We start from the raw sequence: 21,077 nt of genomic DNA, 5'->3' as shown, positions 1-21,077 counted from the left end.
GCTCTGGCAGGAGGCGTGGCAGGAGGCGTGGCTGTGAGCTGTGGCAGGAGGCGTGGCTGTGAGCTGTGGCAGGAGGCGTGGCTGTGAGCTGTGGCAGGAGGCGTGGCTGTGAGCTCTGGCAGAAGGCGTGGCTGCATCTCTGAATCCAGTTTTAAGCAGGCAGGGAGCCCATGGAACCTATGTTGGCACTGGCGGTTGTGGAGGCCACGAGTCAGCTACATTGTGCAGGTTCTCCATGGTCAGCGTGTCCCGCTGGACGCTTGTACACATTGTGTGCCGGTGCTGGGCAAGGTAGACTCTTTAGTGGTTATGCATCTTGCACAAAATGGGAGATCTCTGAGCAGTTTTCCAGCCTTCTCTGCTGTGGTTATGTCATCTCACAGTTGCTGTGAAAACTCCTGTATCCAAGCCAAACCAGGCTCCCATGCTCTGAGCAGTGGTTGCAACCTTGTGGACCTGTGTTAGAATATTCTAGAGAAGTGGTCTACATCATTCTTTATGCTTTGGTGTGGGTGTTTCAATTATTCTTGCTTTGTTTTGTTTCTGCAAATAAGCTGTGTGGAGGGCTAAAAGTCCTGGTGCTTTGGGTAACAGCACCTCAGGGTGCTCATTCTTCTCCCGGTGTGTGTGCTGCCACCTGGTGGTGTGTCTCAGGGACAACTTGCATGGCTTCCAAGGAGGAAGCTCTGGGAAAACTGTGAGTCCCAGGCAGAGCCCTGCACTCAGTCCCCCCCCCCCCCCGCCCGTGTCCAGGGCGGAGTGCAGCGGAGTGGGCTTGGTTCCTGCTTGCACAGCAGGACTGACCACTGTGCACTGTGCTCCCCTCAATCCTAGCTGTCATATACGCCCAAGGCTCACATTCCAGGGCTTTGTGGTGGTGCAGGGGGCAGTGCGTGTACATACCTGTGGCACAGAAGGAAGCTGTGATGCCTGCTAAGCCCCGGTTCTGCTCTGTCCTTGCAGTCTACACTTCATTGTGTTTGACACCGAGACGGCACATGACATCCTCAAGGTCTGGGACGGCCCCGTGGACAGCAACATCTTGCTGAAGGAGTGGAGTGGCTCGGCCCTCCCTGGCGACATCCACAGCACCTTCAACTCACTCACCCTGCAGTTTGACAGCGACTTCTTCATCAGCAAGTCCGGCTTCTCCATCCAGTTCTCAAGTAGGTGCATGTAGCGGCTGCTCTCTCGTGTCTCCACTTTGGTCAACACAGGGCTCCTCTGGGCTTTATTTTAAGGGTGTTTTTATCTACCAGAAAAGCAGAAGTGCAGCAAGCGGGCGTTACAGAGACAGTGATACCCAAAGAGAAAGAGAAAGAGTGAGTGGGGGAGAGAGTAAAACATGGAGAGGGAGCTTTTAGCTGCTGATTTACACCCCATAGAGCTACAGCAGTCAAGCCTGGGCAAAGCTGAAGCCAGGGACCTGGGGCTCGATCCAGTCTCCCACATGCCCACATGGATGGCATGAGCTGTTTATCTGCTGCTTTCTCTCTGCACAAGCAGGGGACAGCACCAGAAGCAAAGTGGCCAGTGCAGAGTGCTAGTGCTGCAAGCCTTCCATCTGTGCCCTTAGAGTTCCCTGAGGTGACACGGGTTCTGATGCGCTAGGTTGTGGAATGAGCACAGCAGTGCGGCAGGGGAAGCCTCTCCTAAGACACAGGCACTCACAGAGTGCCCAGCCTGGGCCTGGTGCTCCGCCTTCTCAGCCAGCTCCCTCTTAGTGCACTTAGGAAAGCAGCAGAAGATAGTCCAAGTACTTGAGCCGTTACTACCCACAATGGAGTTGCAGACTTTTGTAGAGCCTGTGGCTTCAGGCCTTACAGAGCCTACCTAGAGTAGACTGACAGTCGGCTCGCAGCAATGAGGTGCCTTTGTTGGAGCACTCAGGACATCCTGCGTCTTTGTCTCCATGTTACTATGCCTAACTATCTAGGGGTAGGAAATCTTTGTATTTCTCATCATAATGTATAGCGTGGCTTAACAAGTGTTTACTAAGTGGGTGTGCATGGACATTCCCAGGAGAGTGATTTTGAAGGCCTTAGATGACCATCTTATCCCCTGTTGAGGGATTGCTTCGTAATAGATTGGCTTCAGAAAATGGCAACAGTAAAGGCTGAGCTAATCAATATTGAAGAGCTAATCCTTTCACTGTCATGAGAGCTCATGTCCTGCTTATTGGCAAAGTGCCTGCTGCTAGACGGTGCTTTGCCTCCCAAGGGACGCATGGCCAGCACCTGATTAGGCTGCACATTTGTTGACCCTTTCACTTTTGTTTTTTATGAATTGATATTACTTTAGGACTTCCTTTCTTGACACCAAGGCAGTTGGGATTTCCTTGTTTCATCGTTTCTCGGCCTTTTGGCTAAGATCAAGTGTAGGATTTCCTTGTTTTTTATTGAACAGTCTTTTCTTGAAAGAGCATAATTTAATCTGCATCCAGTGACAGTCCTCATTCTACCAGTGTTGTCATTTGTTCATTAATTTGAAAATAACCTCAGAGCAGGTTATGTGACAGTGCATGGCAAGGCACTGGCTTCTCCTCAGTGCTGTGTATTGGACGGATGGCGACACGTTCCACAGCCACAGCTGGAGTCACCCATGCATCACACAGTGCCCTTTTTCTGCATCTGTGCTCTGCTTTCCCATAAAGACTCAATTTTCTGCTCTCAGGAAATGAGCTGCAGTCTCTGGCCTGATGCTGAAAGTGCACTGAAGGTGTATTGTCTGGCCAGCGCTGCCCAGTGTGTGAAACACACAGGGACATGAACTAACTACTGTGATTATGTGGATTGTAGTCGGTCTAACACTTTTCATTAACACTTAATTACTACTTAATCATGCATATTACACAAGAAAATGGAGTTCAATACACAGAACTGACCTTGACGCTGGGGCCTGCACAAACCTCTGCCGAGGCTTCTGCTGTGAGGAGGGATCTGCTGACCCAGTTCTGGGAAGCTGGTGCATTGCTGTGCCTGGCTGCTGAATGACTGAGGTCTCCACAGATGCCGTGGCCACTGGGTGGTGACATCATTCCCCAGATCGCAGCCCTGAAGGGTAATTTAAGAGTGTCTTTTCCTTTGGGAGAGCATTGCTTGTTCTCCGTTAAGACAAGAGGCTTTGGCACAGCGGATTACTGACAGGGGAGAGTGGCAGCAGGGCAGTGAGGATCCAGTGAGACTGCTGGGCAAGTTTCGGAGCCAGGACCTCAGCACTCTCATTCTTGCTCCTGGGCTGTGAGGATGGAGTCCCTATGCCAGCAGAATGAGCAGCGCCAGGCCAGTGTGCATGCTTGGCTTTGATGCCCCGTGTCACCTGGCCCATGATGGACAAAAGAAGAATGTGTATTGAGTTGCCTGGGACTGAGGTGTTGGTTTAGCGTGTTAATTGCCATTCTTTGAGCAGCCTGTTGGAATTTCATCTGTGATTGGTTTTGTCTTATGTGAACAGATGACAAGTTAAGGGAAAGGCACAAGACATAGAAAATTGCACTTTTTCTTGAAGATGTGTATTCGGCACTTTTGATGAAGTGGCATGTCCATTCTAGTGTGTAAAGACTTCCAGCATTCAGCGTGTTTACATCACTTGGACTCTGCAGTGAGCACAGAAAACCACCACCTTTCACTGTTTCACTCTCAGGTCTGACCGTCCAGTGCCTGCGTTTCCTCATCTCCAAATTGCCCATGACCTTCCCATGTCCTGGTTGACCTCTGTCCATGAGGCTTCCGCTCTTGTTGGGCCAATGATACCCTGGAGGACAGGGTGCATCTTCCATAGTCTCTAACCACTGCAGTGCCGTGGACTCGCCTCGCCTTGTCTGGATTCTTCTCTGGTTCTTCCTGTCTCACTGTTGTCCAATGACTGCCCTCAGACGCAGATGTCCTGGGGAAAAGCTGTTTTGTCCCTAGCCTCCTCCTCCTAATTTGTTCTTTTCCAGGCTTGGGCAAGTATCTGTAAGATGGTACTTGCAAAATTCTCCATTGTAGCTTTCCTCTGTGTTGTGGACCTCTGAGATGCTGATGAAGTAAGCTCGGCTGAGCATCTTACATACACTCAAAAGCAATGAGAGCAGCATGTCCAAGCGTTCTCTCTTTATCTGCTGGCCTGTTATCTGATGCAACTCTAGCCCATTGAGAGACTGGTCCCTGTCAGCCTCTCTTCCTCACATGGGTGCCACATCACCCACTAAGCCAGACACTGCAGGATCATCTCAGGGGTTCCATGATGCTAAGTTCAAGTTCAAGAAAAGCCACTGTAATAGAGAGCAAATCTAACCAAGCTAAGCTTCACTTTGGAAATTCTCTAGTCTCAATGGCCTCCAATTGGTCCACTTCACTCTGTGTGCTTCTTCCCCTTCACACTTGCCTAGCGTGCTGGATGAGGGAAGATATTCTCTCCACTTTGGGGTTTCTTCCTCTCCCTAGACTTTGTCCCCCACTTTCTGCCGCCTGCTGCTTGTTCTCCCCTTCCACCAATCATGTGACACCCCTAAGCCATGAGTCATACACCTCGCTCTTCAATACACTCCCCGCACAGGTTGAAGAGACTTGGTCCTGAACTCCACATTGACTGACTCCATCCCAGCTCGGATACATCATCACTTCTTGAGTTGATTTTCCTATTGTTTCTTACTTTTGTGTTGATTTATGGTTTATTTCTTATTCTTTAGTTACTGGTCCCAGAAATTACTCAGGTTTCTGTGTGTGAAGTATTTTTTGTTTCCTGTCTTCGCACGAACATTCACCATCCTTATGGTGATTTCTACCAAAGCAACTGCTTGGTAGATTCGCATCAAATGTCAGTCCCAGTGGTGGACAAACGTCTCCCATGCCATTAGTTACGTTCTCACTGAGCTGGCCCATTCCAGCCTCACCTGGTTCTCAGATGTTCCTGTGTTGTCAGTCACAGTGAGCTGGTTTTATCCGTCCGAGAAAGGGGTCTCATATATGCTTATATCATTAATATGGATAATGTATCACATAGACTATCAACATGATAGATAACATAAGGGCATAAAACAACTCACTTGAAGTATGGAAAAGTTCACAGTCAGAGAAAATGCTCCAGGCGTGCCCACACATGTTGTTGATGCACTTATAAATTGTTATAGAAGCTGTAGAATAGGTAGCAGAAGCCACGTTTCTGCTTATTACTGGCTGCGTAACTCCAGACATAAATGTTGAACTGTTGGTAACAACTTCCTAGTGAATCAGGCCGTGTCAAGACACTGCACCCTTTCCACTATGCAACAGTTTTGATGCAATGGCCCTTCCTCATAAGAAACAGAGCACTTCCATGTGCAGGCTTTTCCCAGTGCAGGAATTTGGATGATTGATTCCCTGTTCCAGAGATGTACATCTCAAGAAAGTATTCATTCCGGGCCCCAACTTTCCTATTATCTTTGTCACTTGTCTTGGCCTGCTACCTCACATCTCTGCTCTGGCTAACCACTGTGAGATACTCCTGGCAGCCACTTGGCAGGAAAGGGCACAGGGCGTGTGGTTCTGACTTGAAGCAGAGAACATGCATGTTGAGGCTCAGGGCATTCGTGTAGGCCCAGACGTGACAGGTTCCTTGCATGTCGACAACCCCCTGGGGTGAGGGACACACTGTGTCGGCAACACAGCTCGAGTTAGCGGCAAAGGATGGTGCATCTGCAGACATGTCCCAGGAGCCCCAGCAGTCATGTGCTCCCCTCGCCTGTCCTGGGCCAGCGAGGAATTTTAATGTTTATACCTACTGTGAAGCTGAAAATTAGCTTACCCGTGACTTCTGCTGTGAGTGGATGTTTAGAAAAACATCTTCTGAGAATACAGACCAATTCTTACTTATTTTGCTATTTAACATTTTTATTTCAGAGTTGTTTTAAATGTGGAAAATGGAAATAGTGAAATTGTAATACAAAACATACACATACCCCTTGCCCCATTTCCCCTATCACTGCCATCTTATATGTTAGTATATTTGTCACAGTTAATAAGCATCATTTAGCATCTCCTAATTTTGTAATCCAAATTTCGTTTTTCCCTGCTACCTCTCCTAACCCTAAGTACTCAACATTCATTGTTAATATTGAGGTGTTCATCTATCTGTCTGTCTGTCTATCTATCTATCTATCTATTTTAGTTGGTTCCCAAATCTGAGGGGTGGTGTGGGAAGCATGGCATTTGACTGTTGCAGCTGGCTTAATTAAATGGTTGTCCTTTAGTTTCATCATCCATCTTTATTTGTTCTTTGTTATAATTGAGTAGTATTCCATGATGTGCATTTACCGCAGTTTCCTTGTCCTGTCATCTAATGGGGAAACTTTTTTGTTGTTTCCGTATTTTGGCTGTTGTAAACCATGCTGCATTAATCATCCGTTGTCACAATGAGTTTTTGTCTTTGGGTATTTTCCCAGTAGTGAGATGGCCAAATCAGATACTAGTTCCATATCAAGTTAGTTAGTTAGTCAGTCAGTCAGTTAGTTTTAAGTCTGTGAAGTATTTCCCCACAGTGGCTGCATTGTTTCCTCCAACACTGCTTAAGCATTCCTCTTTCTCCACGTCCTTGCTGACATTTCTTACTTGTTGTCTCAACTCTCTGTGTGTGTGTGTGCGTGTGCATGCTATGATTTATTTATTTAAAAGGAAGAATTACAGAAAGAGAATGAAATCAACCTTCCATCTACTGGTTCCCTCCTCAAATGACCACAGTGGCTGGGCTGGTCTCGTACAAGGTGGCTGCGGTTGGAGCCCTGCAACTGCTGTCTGCCCTTCCCCAGGTGTGCGAACTGGGAGTTGGGACTGGAGCTGGCAGCAGCCAGTGCTTCAGTGGGCACTGATCTCTGGCCCATTTCTTACAGGATGTCAAGATTTTTGAGTTTGTATTTTGTTTCTGAATGTTAATCCTTTGTCAGTTCAGTAGCTTGCAGATGCACAGGCCCGTTCTAGCAGTTGTCTTTCCACCCTATTCGTTGCTTCCCCTCTAGTGAAGAAGTTCCAGACTTGGATAGGATCCCTATGATCTAGTTTTGCTTCTGTCACATGACTTTTGGGGCCTCATTCAAGAACTCACCAACTACAACAATGTCTAGAAGTGTTTCTCCTATATTTCCTCCAGAAACTGTGTTGTCTCCGGTCTTAGATGTAGGTCTTTCATCCATTTTTAGTTAATCATTGTATGCGGTGGAAGTATGCCTCCTGTTCCATTCTTCTACAAATAGACATCCACTTGGAGACTTACCTTTCCCGGTGTATATCCGTGGCATCTTTGTCAAAACTGCAGTTGGCTGTATGTACGTGGATGCCTTCCTGTGCTGCCTCTCCTGGTCCACTGATGCATGTGCTGCTTTTCCTGCCAGTACGTGTTGTGTTCGTTGTTCTAGCTTGCTTGGCATTATGCTTTGCCTTCAGGTGCTGTGATGCCTCCAGTTTCTCTCTCTCTCTATCTCTATCTCTCTTCACATATGAGTTTTGGCTATTCTTAGTCTTCTGTAGCTCCATGTGAATTTTGGAATTCATTTTTTTAAGTCTATAAAGAATACTGTTGGAGTTCACATCGTTTCACAGTGTGTGAAGCCACTGTCTGTGGTGTCCATGTATAAGCACCCATTAGGGTCCTAGCTGCTCCACTTTTAATCCAGCTCCCTATTTATATTTGTACAAAACTGGCGGAAGATGGCCCAAGTTTTGGGTTGCTGCTACTCCTTGTGGAGACCTGGATAGAGCTAATAGCTTGGCCCAGCTCTGACATTTATGGCCATTTTAGCAGTGAGCCAACAGAAAGAAAGCTCTCTTTCTAGCTGCCTTTCAAGTAAATTAAATCTTTTTTTTAAAACAAAGATTCCATTGAATCTGTAGATTGCTTTGGGTAGTATGTGTCTTTCAATAATAGTAGTTCTTCCAAACCATCAATAAGGTGTTATCTTTCCATTTATTGGTGATTTTGATGATTTCTTTTATAATTTTTATAAAAGAGATTCTTTGATTAAATGTATCCCTAGGTATTTTATTTTTGTGGGTATTCATTATCAGCAAGATCATTATTTGTGTATAATAATCCTACTGCATTTTGCATGTTCGTATCATAACCTGCAACTTTATTCAATTGGTTTATTAGTTCTAGCCACTTTTTGGTGGAATATTGATATTTTTATTTGTAAAAATTCATGTCTTCTGCAAACATGGACATTTTTACTTCCATCTTTCCAGTGTCAGTTTTCTTTTCCTCCCTAATTTCCGTTGCTCCTACGTCCACACTGTATTGGATAGAGGGGTGGTAGTGGACGTCCTTGTCTTGGTGGGAGCTAACAGGAAGCTCCCACTCTTCCCCATTCAGTATAATATTGATCACTGAGTCAGCATTGATGCATTCATGATTTTGAGGTATTTTCCTTCTGGTTGTTTTGGACTTGGTTTGGATTTCATTGATTACAGTGAAATTGGAGCCTTTAAATCACTAAATGAAAACTTTAATTTCATACAAAAATGAGTTTTATTGCTGAAAGTTTAAATATTATCATTCTACTAGATATGAAGTGTTTTAAAATAACCTTAAAGAGAATACTATTTTTAAACATGAAAGGGCAAACACAATTGTGTTCCCCACAAATGTCTATGTTTGACATGATGAAAGCAGATTTGCTAATGACTGGTCTTGTCTCAGAGTGTTCACAGTCCTTACACTGAGGAATGGTTAGTTTGATGCAGAGTGCAGTCTGCACAGCTTAATTAATATAAGTGATGTAATTAATTAATGATCAGTGTCATGAGCATCATTCATCTTTGTGCTGGCATGGTGCAGCCATACAGTACGAATGTATCAAAATTACAGATTTGTTTAACTTCTTTGCAAGACATGGGAAACTATGACTTATAAGTATTGCCTGAAAGGGACCTTTCTTTTAATAATTAGTCTCTGAGATGATTTGAGATAACCAAAAATTCCATGTTACAATAATGGGCCAGTGCAATGCTGCCTGCACTTTTGGTTTCTCATATGGGTTCCAGTTCTATCCCAGCTGCTTCCCTTGCAATTGAGTTCTCTGCTCACAGCCAGGAAAAGCGAAGAGGTATGCCCAAGTCCTTGGACCGCTGCACCCACACGGGAGACACAAAGGACCTCCTGGCTTTCAGCTTTGAGGGCTCAGCTCTGACTGCTGCCGCCATTCAGGAAGTGAGCCAGCTAATGGGAGGGCATCTCTCCACCATTCCTTCCTGGTAACTCATGACTATGAAGTAAAATAAGTAATTAAAAGAGGCAAAACTATAAAACTTGATTAATCCACAGGAGAAAAATTAAAGCAGTCATTATTATGTGTAACTGAATTCAAAAGTTAAAACGTGTAAAGAGAGAATTTTTTCCTTAGTTTAATAGCTATGATGCCAATTTATGGAATATTTATTGGATATTTTTAATTAGTATAAAAGCTTTATGCAATTCAGTGTTTTTGCTTGTAATACAACCCATATCCTCTGTTATGCAAAACCAAAGTGGGAGATATATTTCTGTTACATATTAGAGTTTCCTTAACTATAGATTTTAGTTTAAACTTATGCTTGATAGATTCCTTCCTGACATTTTTCATAGCTATTAAATATCCATTAGATGTCCAGGTTATAAAAGCAGATCTTCCACTTTGAAGCATCATTACAAAGAATTCTGAGGGCCAGGCAGTGCAGTGTGCCATGTTTTCTTGAGCTGGCAGCTCTGTCCTGTCTACACTCCTGCCTGAATCCTACACCTCCACAGACTGCAAGTGACCGCACGCTCAGTGCTTTTGCTCTCTGTGTCCTTGGGGAGCCTCTTCTCCCCTTGCCCTCTCACAGTGAAATCAAGCTTTTTAAAAAAATTTAATTTTATTTATTTATTTATTTATTTTTATTACATTGCATTATGTGACACAGTTTTTTAGGCACTGGGATTCCCCCTCCCCCCATGGTGGATTCCTCCACCTTGCTACATTGCCACAGTTCAAGTTCAGTTGAGGTTCTTTCATAGCAAGCACATACCAAGCATAGAATCCAGCTTTTAAACCCGCACCTTGGAGGGAGATGGTTGTTCTCACCAGCAGGGGGCAATGTTGGCAGTGAATACTCCGGGTGTTTATGCTGGTCAGTGTTTGCCGAGAACCACACAGTCCTGACCACCACGCAGCTTCCTCTCCTGAAGGGGCACTCCGGATAAACCCCGAAAATGCTTTAATCTCTTAGATTTAAATATGTATTTGTAGACTTTCATATGGTAAAATAATGTTTGGAAATAAAATACTTTGTACTCCCCATGTGTAACTCAAATGAGTTACTTCAAGTTGGAGGAATAGAGAGAGAGAAAGACAAAGATACAATCATTCCTTTTCTGTTCTGAGTCATTGGAGATTCACCTGTAGTTACAGTGAATAAAGCAAGAGAACGATGTGCTCTCTACCCTTTGTCCCCTGATAGCAACCTCCTGTAAAACTGGATTGCGTTGTCTTCGGGCCAGGCATCGACATGGACACCGCTGATGTCCACAGCCAGAAGGGTCCCTCGGGCTGCCCTCTTACAGGCACATCCCCATTGCTGGGACACTCCTCCGTTACCCCTGGCCGCCACTCCTCTGTTCCCTGTCTCCACGTTCTCTTTGATTCAGGAGCGGTTTGTGAAGAGAGACAGGCAAATGCAATCTCCTGGGGCGTGCATGTATGGAGGCGCATCGATTTATTCACGTTTTCCTCTTCATACATGTGTCCTGTTACGTTCCCACATAGCAATCTGTGGGATGAGTGAATGCCTGAGTTTCTCTAATCTTTCCTCCACTGAAGAACAGCTGAGCTGTTTCCAGCTGGCGTGAGCTGCGAAGGAAGCACCTGTGAGCACACACGAGGAGTGCTTGCATGTTCTCTGGCAAAATGGCTGGGAGTGCAGTGGCTGGGTTCAATGAGCGACCTCCAGTTGCCCGTGTTTGGTCTCCAGCTGTGCTGACATTGTTTCCCGCCATCCTTCGCGCCATCTGCAGGTGCCATGGGCGTCTGCATTAGCTGAGCTGTGCTGACCGCGGGTAGCCACGCGTGCTCTCCGCAGGACCTGACGGTCAGTGATGTCCAGCACTTTTGATTCCTGCTTACCGTTTTTGACTTGTGTGATGGTACTTTTGCTGTCATGTCCAAAAACCCTAGGCTAAGATCATAGAGATTTTCAAGTAGTTTTAAAACTTTTCCTTTTATATTTAAAGTAATGATCCTTTTGAGTTCAGTGGTGGGTGTTTGAGTTTGGTATTTTATTCCAGCCTCATGTATTGCTTTGGGAAATACAGAGTGTGGTTGAGAATATCTGTTTTCTAATGAGGTGCTTGTGCCATTAACAGTCTCTGTCCTCTGGCCAATAAAGTCACAGTGAACGTGTGTCCGTAGTGGCAGAAGCATTTTGATGTTTTTCAAAACACAGGATCAGCGCGGTCCCATCCCGATCACTCGTCTTTGATAGAGTTGAGGCTTGAGTTGATGAACCTCACTTTCAAGGGCCTTAACTCAAAAACAGGGAGGACTACAGAAAAAAAAAAAAGATCTAAGACAAATGTTTTGCAAACTGCATGCAAGGGGTTTGTGTCCAAGCTGTTGGTGTTGGGCACACAGCACCGTAGGAGCCAGGAACTATTCCGGTACATCCCCGGCCCAAATCTCAATGCCAGTGGTGCCAGCCAGGCCCAGATAGTGTGAGAACAAGTGGTCATGGGTGTGCTCCATGATGTGTCAGAGATGGGCACTGAAGTAAAAGAAAAACCAAATATTATGACATGAAGTCTCAAGCAGTTGCCTGCAGCACTCCCACATTCTGTACTGTACTTTCCTTCCTTTCCTGGCATGCGACACCTTCCAATACACTCAGATTTTCCATTTTCATCCTTTCTTAGCTCCTCCCAGAGGAATCTAAGCCCCACACAGCAGAAATTCAAATGCATTTACAGACATTTTCTGTATACCTACACTGTAACCTGTTGGGAATATTTTTGAATCCATGAATGTGATAATGGGGGGGGGGCTCTGCAACTTTCTTTAATGTCTCCCCCCAACCTCCCAAAGGGCCTTCTTTTTGCAATTGCTTAACTTTTGGGAAATAAAAGCATATTTTTAGATAACCCCGATTTTTGCTTTTGTGAATTTTATGTCCAAGGGTTGAAGAGTCCCCTACCAGGTCATACCACTCTGAAAGGAGAAAGTTGGCCTGAGGATCCTGCCTGTCTTAATGGGACTGCTGAGAAGGATGCCTTGGGGTGACCCACATCCAGGGCTGCCCTTCCTGTGATGCTAGCTGGTGCAGAGCTGCCCAGGGGCATGTTGTGTGGGAATGGGTGGCAGTGGGACTGTGCTCTTGACCCACTAATGTTTGTGAGATTTAGAGTGGAGACCACCAAGTGTCCAGCTTGGTGCAGGCTCTTGCAGTTGCCTTAGAGTTAGTGACATCTTGTTTTACAGGAATTGAAACTCAAAGCAAATGATGAATTCTCCCACCAGGACTGTCATTGGTTGGCATGGTTCACATGGATAAATGTGTCAGCTTTTGCGGGTTGGCTTCCTGTTTGCACCGTGGTGCTGGAGAGAGACGTCAGAGTTCCTACGGAAACATTTGCGTTTTAGAAAGACTATCTTTGGTTGAGCACTGGACAGAAGTCAGGAGAACATACAAGAGGCAGTGGGGAAGCTGTGAGGAAGACCCGATGGTTAGGGAGCAGCGAGAGGTAGAGAAGGATGGGGACTCGGGACTGGCGGCACCAGCCACTCTGCAGTCCCTCAGCCCACACCTCTGCCCCCAGATCACTGTAACTCCTAAGACAATGTCAGTGCTAAAGCAGTGGTTCAGGAAAGAGCTTACGGCGTAATAGCAAGGAATAGCTCTGTCCACATTCAGTATAGATGCAAGCTGTGTTTTATGTCACAGGTTGGCTGCCCCAGGACGCAGACTACACAGGTGTTTGTGTGTCTAAATGATGTCAAGAAACATCCAAAGAGGACTTCATGCACTTTATAGGAGATGACCTACACCTTAGTTTTTATTGCAGTGATATAACAACATGGTTCCTCGTATCAAAGGATGAATTTAATTGGCATGAGTTTGCATCGCCAAGAGCTCCTCCTCAAGCAGGCTCTCACTGTTCTCCCGGCTGCCTGTGCTGTGGGAGACCTGGACTGTTTGCTTTGCTCTGAACTGGAGCAGCCCGTTTGGATAATCTGGGCTGGATCTAGCTGAACAGGCAGCAGGACAGTCCCTTAGCTACCAATGGACCTGCAGCAAGTGCCTTTATGATCTGAAATGTTGCAGGTGATCCTGTGGGATATTGGAAAGGGTGCTGTTGCTGGCCACGGGAACAGCGCCTTTGCTCTTCTGAAGTAATCGAGGGGGAAGAGTGATGTAGCTGAAAATAGTGTTTTCATCTCCTAGGCGAGAAACGAGAATGATTCAGTCTCCAAAACCACACTTGGACAATAAGTATTTAAGAGAAAAATGAGTAAAAGGAGAGTGTAACACACAAAAGACACAGTCAGGAAAGGAAGGGGAGCCGTCTTTGTTGGTGACTCCACTGTGACCTGAAGCTCCAAGAGCAGTTTCTGCCCTTGCACCAGGTCCATGCCGAATCAGCTCTGTTACCGGCCCCCGTGAACACCCTCCCACAGTTCACAGCCACAGGAAAAAGGCACAATTTATTTCAGAGACCTGGCCAGCGCTTTCTCACAGCGTAGTTGTCCCCCCCCCCATGTCTTATTACTTTATTTAAAACCAATCTGGATACCCTGGGAACTTTTTATTTTTATTTTGTACTTCTAAAAGGAAAACTGTTAAGGGTTAGGAGTTCACTCCAAGTCTAGTGAGTCTTGTTTATGACTTACTGCTAATGTCATCTTTGCACACATACAAGCAAATTCATGCCTGTTGTCTACGCATAAATACACACACACACACACACACTCAAGCACTATGAAAAGCCCCATTCTCACATGCTTGGCATGAAGTCCAATTGATTTTGCAGGTACATGGCTGGTGTTTATTACACAGCACGAATTTCAAGAGGACCTAGCGTTTTAACTGCATGCTGCAAAAATTATCATGATACTCCACTGGGAATTTGAAGGCTTACTTTGGAACTTGATGTAACTCTCACGCTATCAAAGGACATAGACCTGTTAGTGCACCTGCTGTCTAACTTGCTGGTTTTCTGGGCACTTTTACTTGGAATTTTAAGAGGTCTCTCTGGAGCAAATGTGCTCCGTGATTACCTAAATTTAGGATAAACTGGTTTAACCAATAGTAAATGAAACTCAGATAATAGTACACAAGTTTTGTTTTTATTTATTTGTTTTTTGGTTTTTACTGAGGAACAACTCTGAGCCTGCCACAGTAACGTGCAATGGTAAGTCCAGAGAATGATACTGGGTCCCTAGAGGGTGCTTGTCCAAGTTCACATGCTCCTTTTGACTCTAAGAGTTCTGCAGAACACATAATTTGTGGAGCCAAAGTTGTGGCATAACATTGTAAAACTGCTGGCTGAAATGCTGCTGGTTCATTTCCCAGCAGCTCCGACACATTTCCACAGGTTCAGGGAAAAATCAGAAGTAGAGTAGGGGAAAATCCTAAAAATAAATCCTGCTCCAATTCTGATTCTGCTCCTAGCTGAAGCTCTGAGAAAAGTAGCAGAGGACACTCCACCTGCTTGGGCCCCTTTAACCAACATGGGAGACCTAGATGAGGTCTGGCCTTGGCCTGGCATAGCACTGGCTGTTGCAGCCATCTGTGAACTCAGTCAGTGGCTAAAAGAACTCTTTTTTTTTTTCTCTCTGTTTCTCCCCCCTTCTCTCCCTTTCCCTGTAGGTCTTACTTTCAAATAAACAAATTGTAAAAAAAAAAAAAGGATTTGCATGGTTGATACCACTATTAAATTTTAACTAGTGTACAAAGTGTGTACAGCTTTGTAATATTATACATCTTTGATTTTAATAAATGTCAAAAATTTAATATAGGGAATTGATGAAAAATCTGTAGGGTTATAAAATTGGAATGAGATTTTTTTTTCTCTACTTTCTCCTTGGCTTGCTTTCTAAATTTTTGTTCTTGAATTATTTAAATTCTATATTTTATAGATTCTTATAAGGATTGGTATATTCCGTATGCCTGTTACTATATAATGATTATTTTAGTGCTATTTACTTTTTAAATTTTCAAGTTATTTGTCATTTCATTTACTTGAAAGGCAGAGCAAGAAAGAGTCAGACAGACAGAACAAATCTTCCATGTGGTGGTTCACTTCCCATTGCCTGCTCCAGTCAGGGTGGGGGCCCTCCAGAAGCTGGAGGCAGGAACTCAGCCTGGGTCTCCTGCGTGGGTCTCAGGCCCCCAGACACTCGGGTGTCACCTGCTGTTCCCCAAGGTGCACACTGCCAGAAGGCTGTGATCAGAAGCGGGGCCATTTACTTGCCCCCATTTTGCACTTATTTATAAATAGTTTCAGATCCCATCAAGGGAATTCAACAAGTTCATGGAGAAGTGTATTTTGAAAAAAAAATTTATTTCTATGATTCAAAAAGTGTTACACCATGACAAGCCTGTTTTTATCCTTTTTTTTTTTTTACCAATTTTTGAAGTCCCCTCATACAAACTGAAAAACAAATATTCCTTTTACTTAAAAATGTGATGTGAACATGACCACTTGTCTGAGAAGGACAGAGGATTGCCTTGTTGGTTTTGGAAGGCAGCCCAGTGGACGATGTTGTAAATGTGTATGGGACTTGGTTATTATGGCTGTTTTTTGTTGTGTCTGTTTTTGAAGAGAGGAGTCTTGTTGCAAACAGGACCTAGTTAGTGCTAGAATTGACAGGAGCATTGCATAGCAGGAGAGCAGGCTTGTGGCCACAGGTGACACTGGAGCTCAGCACGGTGCTGGCCTGGTGTGGTTCTCAGGATTGTATGCAGGAGAGCAGGCTTGTGGTGACAGGTGATACTAGAGCCCAGGGCGGTGCTGGCCTGGTGTGGTTTTGGGGATTGTATGCAGGAGAGCAGGCTTGTGGTGACAGGTGACACTGGAGCCCAGGGTGGTGCTGGCCTGGTGTGGTTTTGGGGACTGTACGCAGGAGAGCAGGCTTGTGGCCACAGGTGACACTGGAGCCCAGGGCGGGTGCTGTTTCCGTGTCATTCTGGGGATTGAAGCCCATGAAATTAACTCTGCTGTCCATGCTGCCTTATGGTTCAGATCTCATGATGTTGTAGCTACGAGTTACACACCCTGAACTCCACTGCTGCCAATGCCTTCTCTACCAGGACATGCTCAATCTGCCCCTGTCTGCCCATCCCTGCCACTCCCGGGAGGAAATGGGAAACTGTGCCAACATCCCCAGCATTAACCCTTCTTCAACCTGCCAAGCTTCCTTCCTGCAGTAGAATGCATGCAGGAACCAGCACACGCCTTCCATATCCACTGGGTATTCTGTGTTCCAATAGCATGAATGCTCTAATGGTAATGAGAAAGGTGACGTGTTGAGCGTCACACTGCGCGCTTAAGCTGTGTCTGGGACTGAGGGGGCTTCTGCTCCCAATATTATAATAAACCCTTTGAAAATCCATCCAGTGAACATGTATTAAAAATACAGAATGAAACTGTTCTGAGCTTTTCTAAAGGTATCGCTCAGCCTACAAGAAAATAAAGGTTCCACAGTGCTTCTGTCATGTAAAACACAGAGATTGGCTTTGTGTAGCAGCTGCTACTGACCACTGCTGACATCCGGCTTCCACTCTGAGCCGTGTGACCCAAGGAAGAGAAGCAAAGCCTGGAGCTTCTGTGTTGTTGGAGATACAATGGGAGAGGATCATCCACTGTTAACCTGCAGGGGAGCTGCACTCTGAGTATGAAAGAACATACAGAGTTACAGTTGGGGCTTGGCTGAAGGCATACATAAGGAGGCACACATAGCTGTGGACACAGATTGCTATGAAAATGAATGTTACTATGACAATAGATACGGATTTAGATAGAGGCATAAATCTGTAAGTCGATGTGTCTAAAGACCTGCCTACACTTACACATATGGATATGAGTATGTACAGATATTGAAGTAGATAGGTGTGGGTCCCAATATCCATATACCTATAGACAAAGATATGATATGGATGAAATATAGCTAGGGATATGGGTGTGCATATGGGCATGGAGACAGATGTGCATATAACATGACTGGGTGCAGTGTGTGTGGATATTGTAGTAGGCAGACAGATGGAAATAGTTAGACATGTGGACATACAGATGTAGATATGAAGTCTGTGTCCATTTAGGCATATAACTAACAAACTAGCTTTTAGGTGAAATGATGATATCTAGGGGGTTCAGAGAAGGCTTGTGTTGTCCCTGCTACGTCAGAGAATCAAATGTGAGCCCCGTTGGGGTAGCTGAGCCTTCAAATCCAAAAATCACTGCGGATACAGTGCTAGTGTCAGAGGGCCACACACACATTGTCTACACAATGGTGACATCATCATCCCATCTGGAACACCACAGGAATCACTCAAAAGTAATAAAGAATGAATGCAGGGATGTGGCTCAAGTGCCTGTGGGTGTGAGGTGGCATAGACACACAGTGGGAAACTACACAGCACTGACATAAGCCTGAGAGGCATGCCTGAACACGCTGAGTCAGACAGAAAATTCCCAGAACCTGTGCGGTGCTGTGAGTATCAGTTACAGCCTAGAAGAGAGGCCCACAGGGCAATAACGAAGGTCAGGAAGCAAAGGAATGACAGCATGGAGTCATGTGGAGTGCAGGGGCGAGGCAGGGGAAGCAATCACAGAGCTGTCTCTTGGTGATATTGATGCATCGATGATGCTGTTTCTTACATCATAAGCAGGCAGCACAGATGCTCATTCTGTTCTTACTAGGTGGTAGATGCATGTACGGACGTAATGGAGACCATTGAGTGATAGGTTCAGGCGGCCTCTGCGCTCAGCTCAGCCGGCAAAGGGGAAGGGAGACCAACCCACCAGTACTCAAGCTGCGTCTTCTCAATGGACTTGGGGACTCATGTGCTGGTCTCTCTGATTATTCATTGAAGAGCAGTGTGCTCAAGAGGTTGTTAGTGCTAATTAAGTGTTTGGCATCAGGCCTGGGTGTGAAGCGGGACCTTGATGCCCAAGTTTTCTGTCAGGTCTTTGGTTCTGTGGCTTGCGCCCTCTAATATATCCCTCTGTCCACACCTACTCTCTTATGAAGTGTCCTCAGCCACATACAGTAGAGGTTGGTCTTCCCAACTCCTGCCTTTCTAGATGAAGGCATGTCCTTGACCTGGTTCTGCACCAGGCTCCTCAATGTACAAAGCAAAAGCAATGAGCAAAGACTCTCGGTCCTTTTATCTGCACTAGCTGGATGCTGGGCTGGCCGTGACACTGCTCTGTTGGGCAGAAGGCCCCAGGTTCACCCTGGGTGTGACATGAGGCCTGACCTGCCTCGACGCAGCCCCTAAGACGAATATACTTGAGCAGAGGGCAGGGGCAGTGAGCTTATTATTCAAGCTGAAAGAAAGGAAGTTGTTAAAATTTTTCAGTTTCTAAGCTTGGGCTTATTGCGTGGTATCAGTCTAGTTTTTCTGATAATGTACAGCCCTTAGTGTTACATGAACTGGTGGGAGTAACGTCTTTTTCTGCCTTCAGGCACCAGTTAGTGTAAGGCTGGCATTGCCGCTGCATTGTGATGCCAAGTCTGAGCTGAAGGGAGATGTCTCAGGCTGGGTGGCAGGCATGGGTGGAACTGCCTGAGCAATGTTTATGGACTGGCAGTGCACGGCCTCTGGGGGGCCAGACATGGCTAGGAGCTGTCCAAGCAACATGCTTTTATGAGCATTGGGCACAATGTTCTGTATGTGTGGAGGCATGGCCTGGCAATGCATGACCTCTGCGGGGCAGGCACAGCTGGGGGTGTCAGAGCAACATGATGTTAGGGACATTGTGTGCAACGTTCAGTACCTGCTCGGCAGATATCAGCCTCTCCTTGGCTGATTTGTTGCCAAAGGGACAGAGACATGGCTGATACAGCTTTCCATGAGGTTAGTGGACCATACAATGTGTTGTGATAATGTAGTGTGCACGTCCTCTGGATGTGAAATGAGGTAACTGATCATTTTGCTGAGGTGATGGCTCCCATGGGACCTATGTTGTCTTGGTTGGAGCTGACCAGTGAGTAATCTCCTCTGGCCCCTTTCCCTGTCTCTGAAGTGGCAGTGAAGGTGATTGGTCACTTGCAGAGGCGGATTTTAAGAACTTAGTTTCCCCCAGTTTTGCTGTTTTCTAGGTTGGTTGAGATCGGTTAGTTTTAAGAATGTGTTTTCATTAAATTATTACTAAAGATACAATTAGAGGAATGCGTATGGATGTGTGTGCACCTAGTGTTTGCATGGCTGACAGTCGTGAAGTGTAATTGGCTGCAAGTTCATTAAGTTTCACTGTGAACACACTCAGGATTCGTGTTATTGAAGGTATGCCTAGGAGCACAGGTTGTGTTTATGCCTCACATGTAGGCATGTAGGAACCACTTTTACTAACCTTGTGTTATCTGTTCCCTCAGCATCAGTCGCATCCACCTGCAACGACCCAGGGATGCCCCAGAATGGCACCCGTTATGGGGATAGCCGGGAGCCAGGCGACACCATCACCTTCCAGTGCGATCCTGGGTACCAGCTCCAAGGACAAGCCAAGGTCACCTGCGTGCAGCAGAATAACAGGTTCTTTTGGCAACCGGACCCTCCAACGTGCATAGGTACTGTGCTGCAGAAAGCAGAGCTTGAATTGCAGGAAGTGACTGTGTGTGACTATTAAAAGTACTCTGCAAAGGGATCAGTTCTTCAGAACTATGCCCAAAGAGGTTGTTTAATGTCCCTGGGCTCTCTGAGACTCTACTGAAGTTTCACTGTAAACCTTTAAACTTTATTTTATTAGGGGAAATAAAGGAAGTAGTTTAGTTAATGCACAGTAACTGACATTTATCTAGCATTTCCAGTCCTTAACAAGTCTTAGATAAATATAGATCAAGCAAATTACTATAATTTCAAATTCCAGGTGACTCAAAATTGGTAACTTACCATTGCTGCTCTCATTTTTAATATGGAAAATGGCCTTAAGCAAAAACCTGCTCTCTGAAAAGTGCTTCTCTTCCTAGATTTCTGCATGACATCATTGCATTTTAAATAAAATGCCCAAACTAGAAATTGAAGTAGTAATGACAAAATGAAGATGAAAGCTGAGACTTGTTTCTAAAATTCATTAAAATTTTATAGTTTGACCTTATTAAAAAGGTAGCAATTGTACAGATGTTGATTTGCATATCCATCAAGGCGATTGGGGCAATATACATTTTTATATAAAATTGCAATTTCCTGCAGTTGGTTTCTTCATCCAAGTAAGTATTTTACCATAAAATACTTAGCCGAGGGTAATCCATCATAATGTAATAAAGAGACTTGACCAAACTTCAGTACTTTAACGAACTGTCACAATGTCATTAGTGTGTCTTCATAATCTATTTAGGAGTTGAGCTCTAACGTGTAAAGGGAAGGTCTGGTTGTGAAATGGCGGTTCCTTGGCTGTTTTTGCTAAGGGTCGCTGCGAGGGGGTTTACTCTCCTGGCGGGATTTCCATCATCACAAGCCTCACAGAAGTGATCGCCGAGATTTCCTGCAGATGCAGGACCGGATGCAGTCCTGCTTTTTCTTGCACTCCTGCTTCAGCATAGACTGAAGTTTGTGCCATGTCCACCTCCCACAATCATCGCTTCATGCATGTCATATCAAGCAGAGTTCGCAAGAGACATGCAAGAGTCCTGCGTGTTTCTATTTAAGGAGAAATAATTACCTATACATACAACGATCATTTTAGACCAGTGGCCAAAATTCAAACAGGACAATTTGCTTCTTCCCGTGCTGCGTGGTTTTAAGCCTACAGAGGAGTGTATTCAAAAACAATGCAACTGTCTGCTGATCTCTTGAAGGAAATGTTGCTTTTTAACACCTAGTTAAGAAGTGTGGCCATCTTTCCAACCAATCTATAGTCTTGGTTCGTTTACCTCCTAGTTCCTCATTTTGACCAGCAGG

At 45.3% G+C, this 21,077-nt stretch overlaps 1 protein-coding gene and 1 pseudogene across 1 annotated transcript in view; both read left to right on the top strand.

Annotated features, from left to right (window-relative positions):
* Positions 1-21,077, top strand: part of CSMD1 (CUB and Sushi multiple domains 1) — a 1,316,379-nt gene that overhangs the window by 1,084,617 nt on the left and 210,685 nt on the right. The window contains exons 26-27 of the mRNA XM_040967079.1: positions 964-1,166; positions 19,556-19,747. Of these exons, the coding sequence (XP_040823013.1) occupies positions 964-1,166; positions 19,556-19,747 (395 nt within the window). The remainder of the gene's footprint in view (positions 1-963; positions 1,167-19,555; positions 19,748-21,077) is intronic.
* On the top strand, positions 2,346-2,498 carry LOC121147654 (annotated as a pseudogene).

This window comes from Ochotona curzoniae, unplaced genomic scaffold (genome assembly GCF_017591425.1).
Source record: "Ochotona curzoniae isolate NIBS_2020 unplaced genomic scaffold, NIBS_Ocur_1.0 scaffold_4506, whole genome shotgun sequence".
Lineage (NCBI taxonomy): Eukaryota > Metazoa > Chordata > Mammalia > Lagomorpha > Ochotonidae > Ochotona > Ochotona curzoniae.
This window is presented reverse-complemented; position numbering and strand designations above follow the sequence as displayed.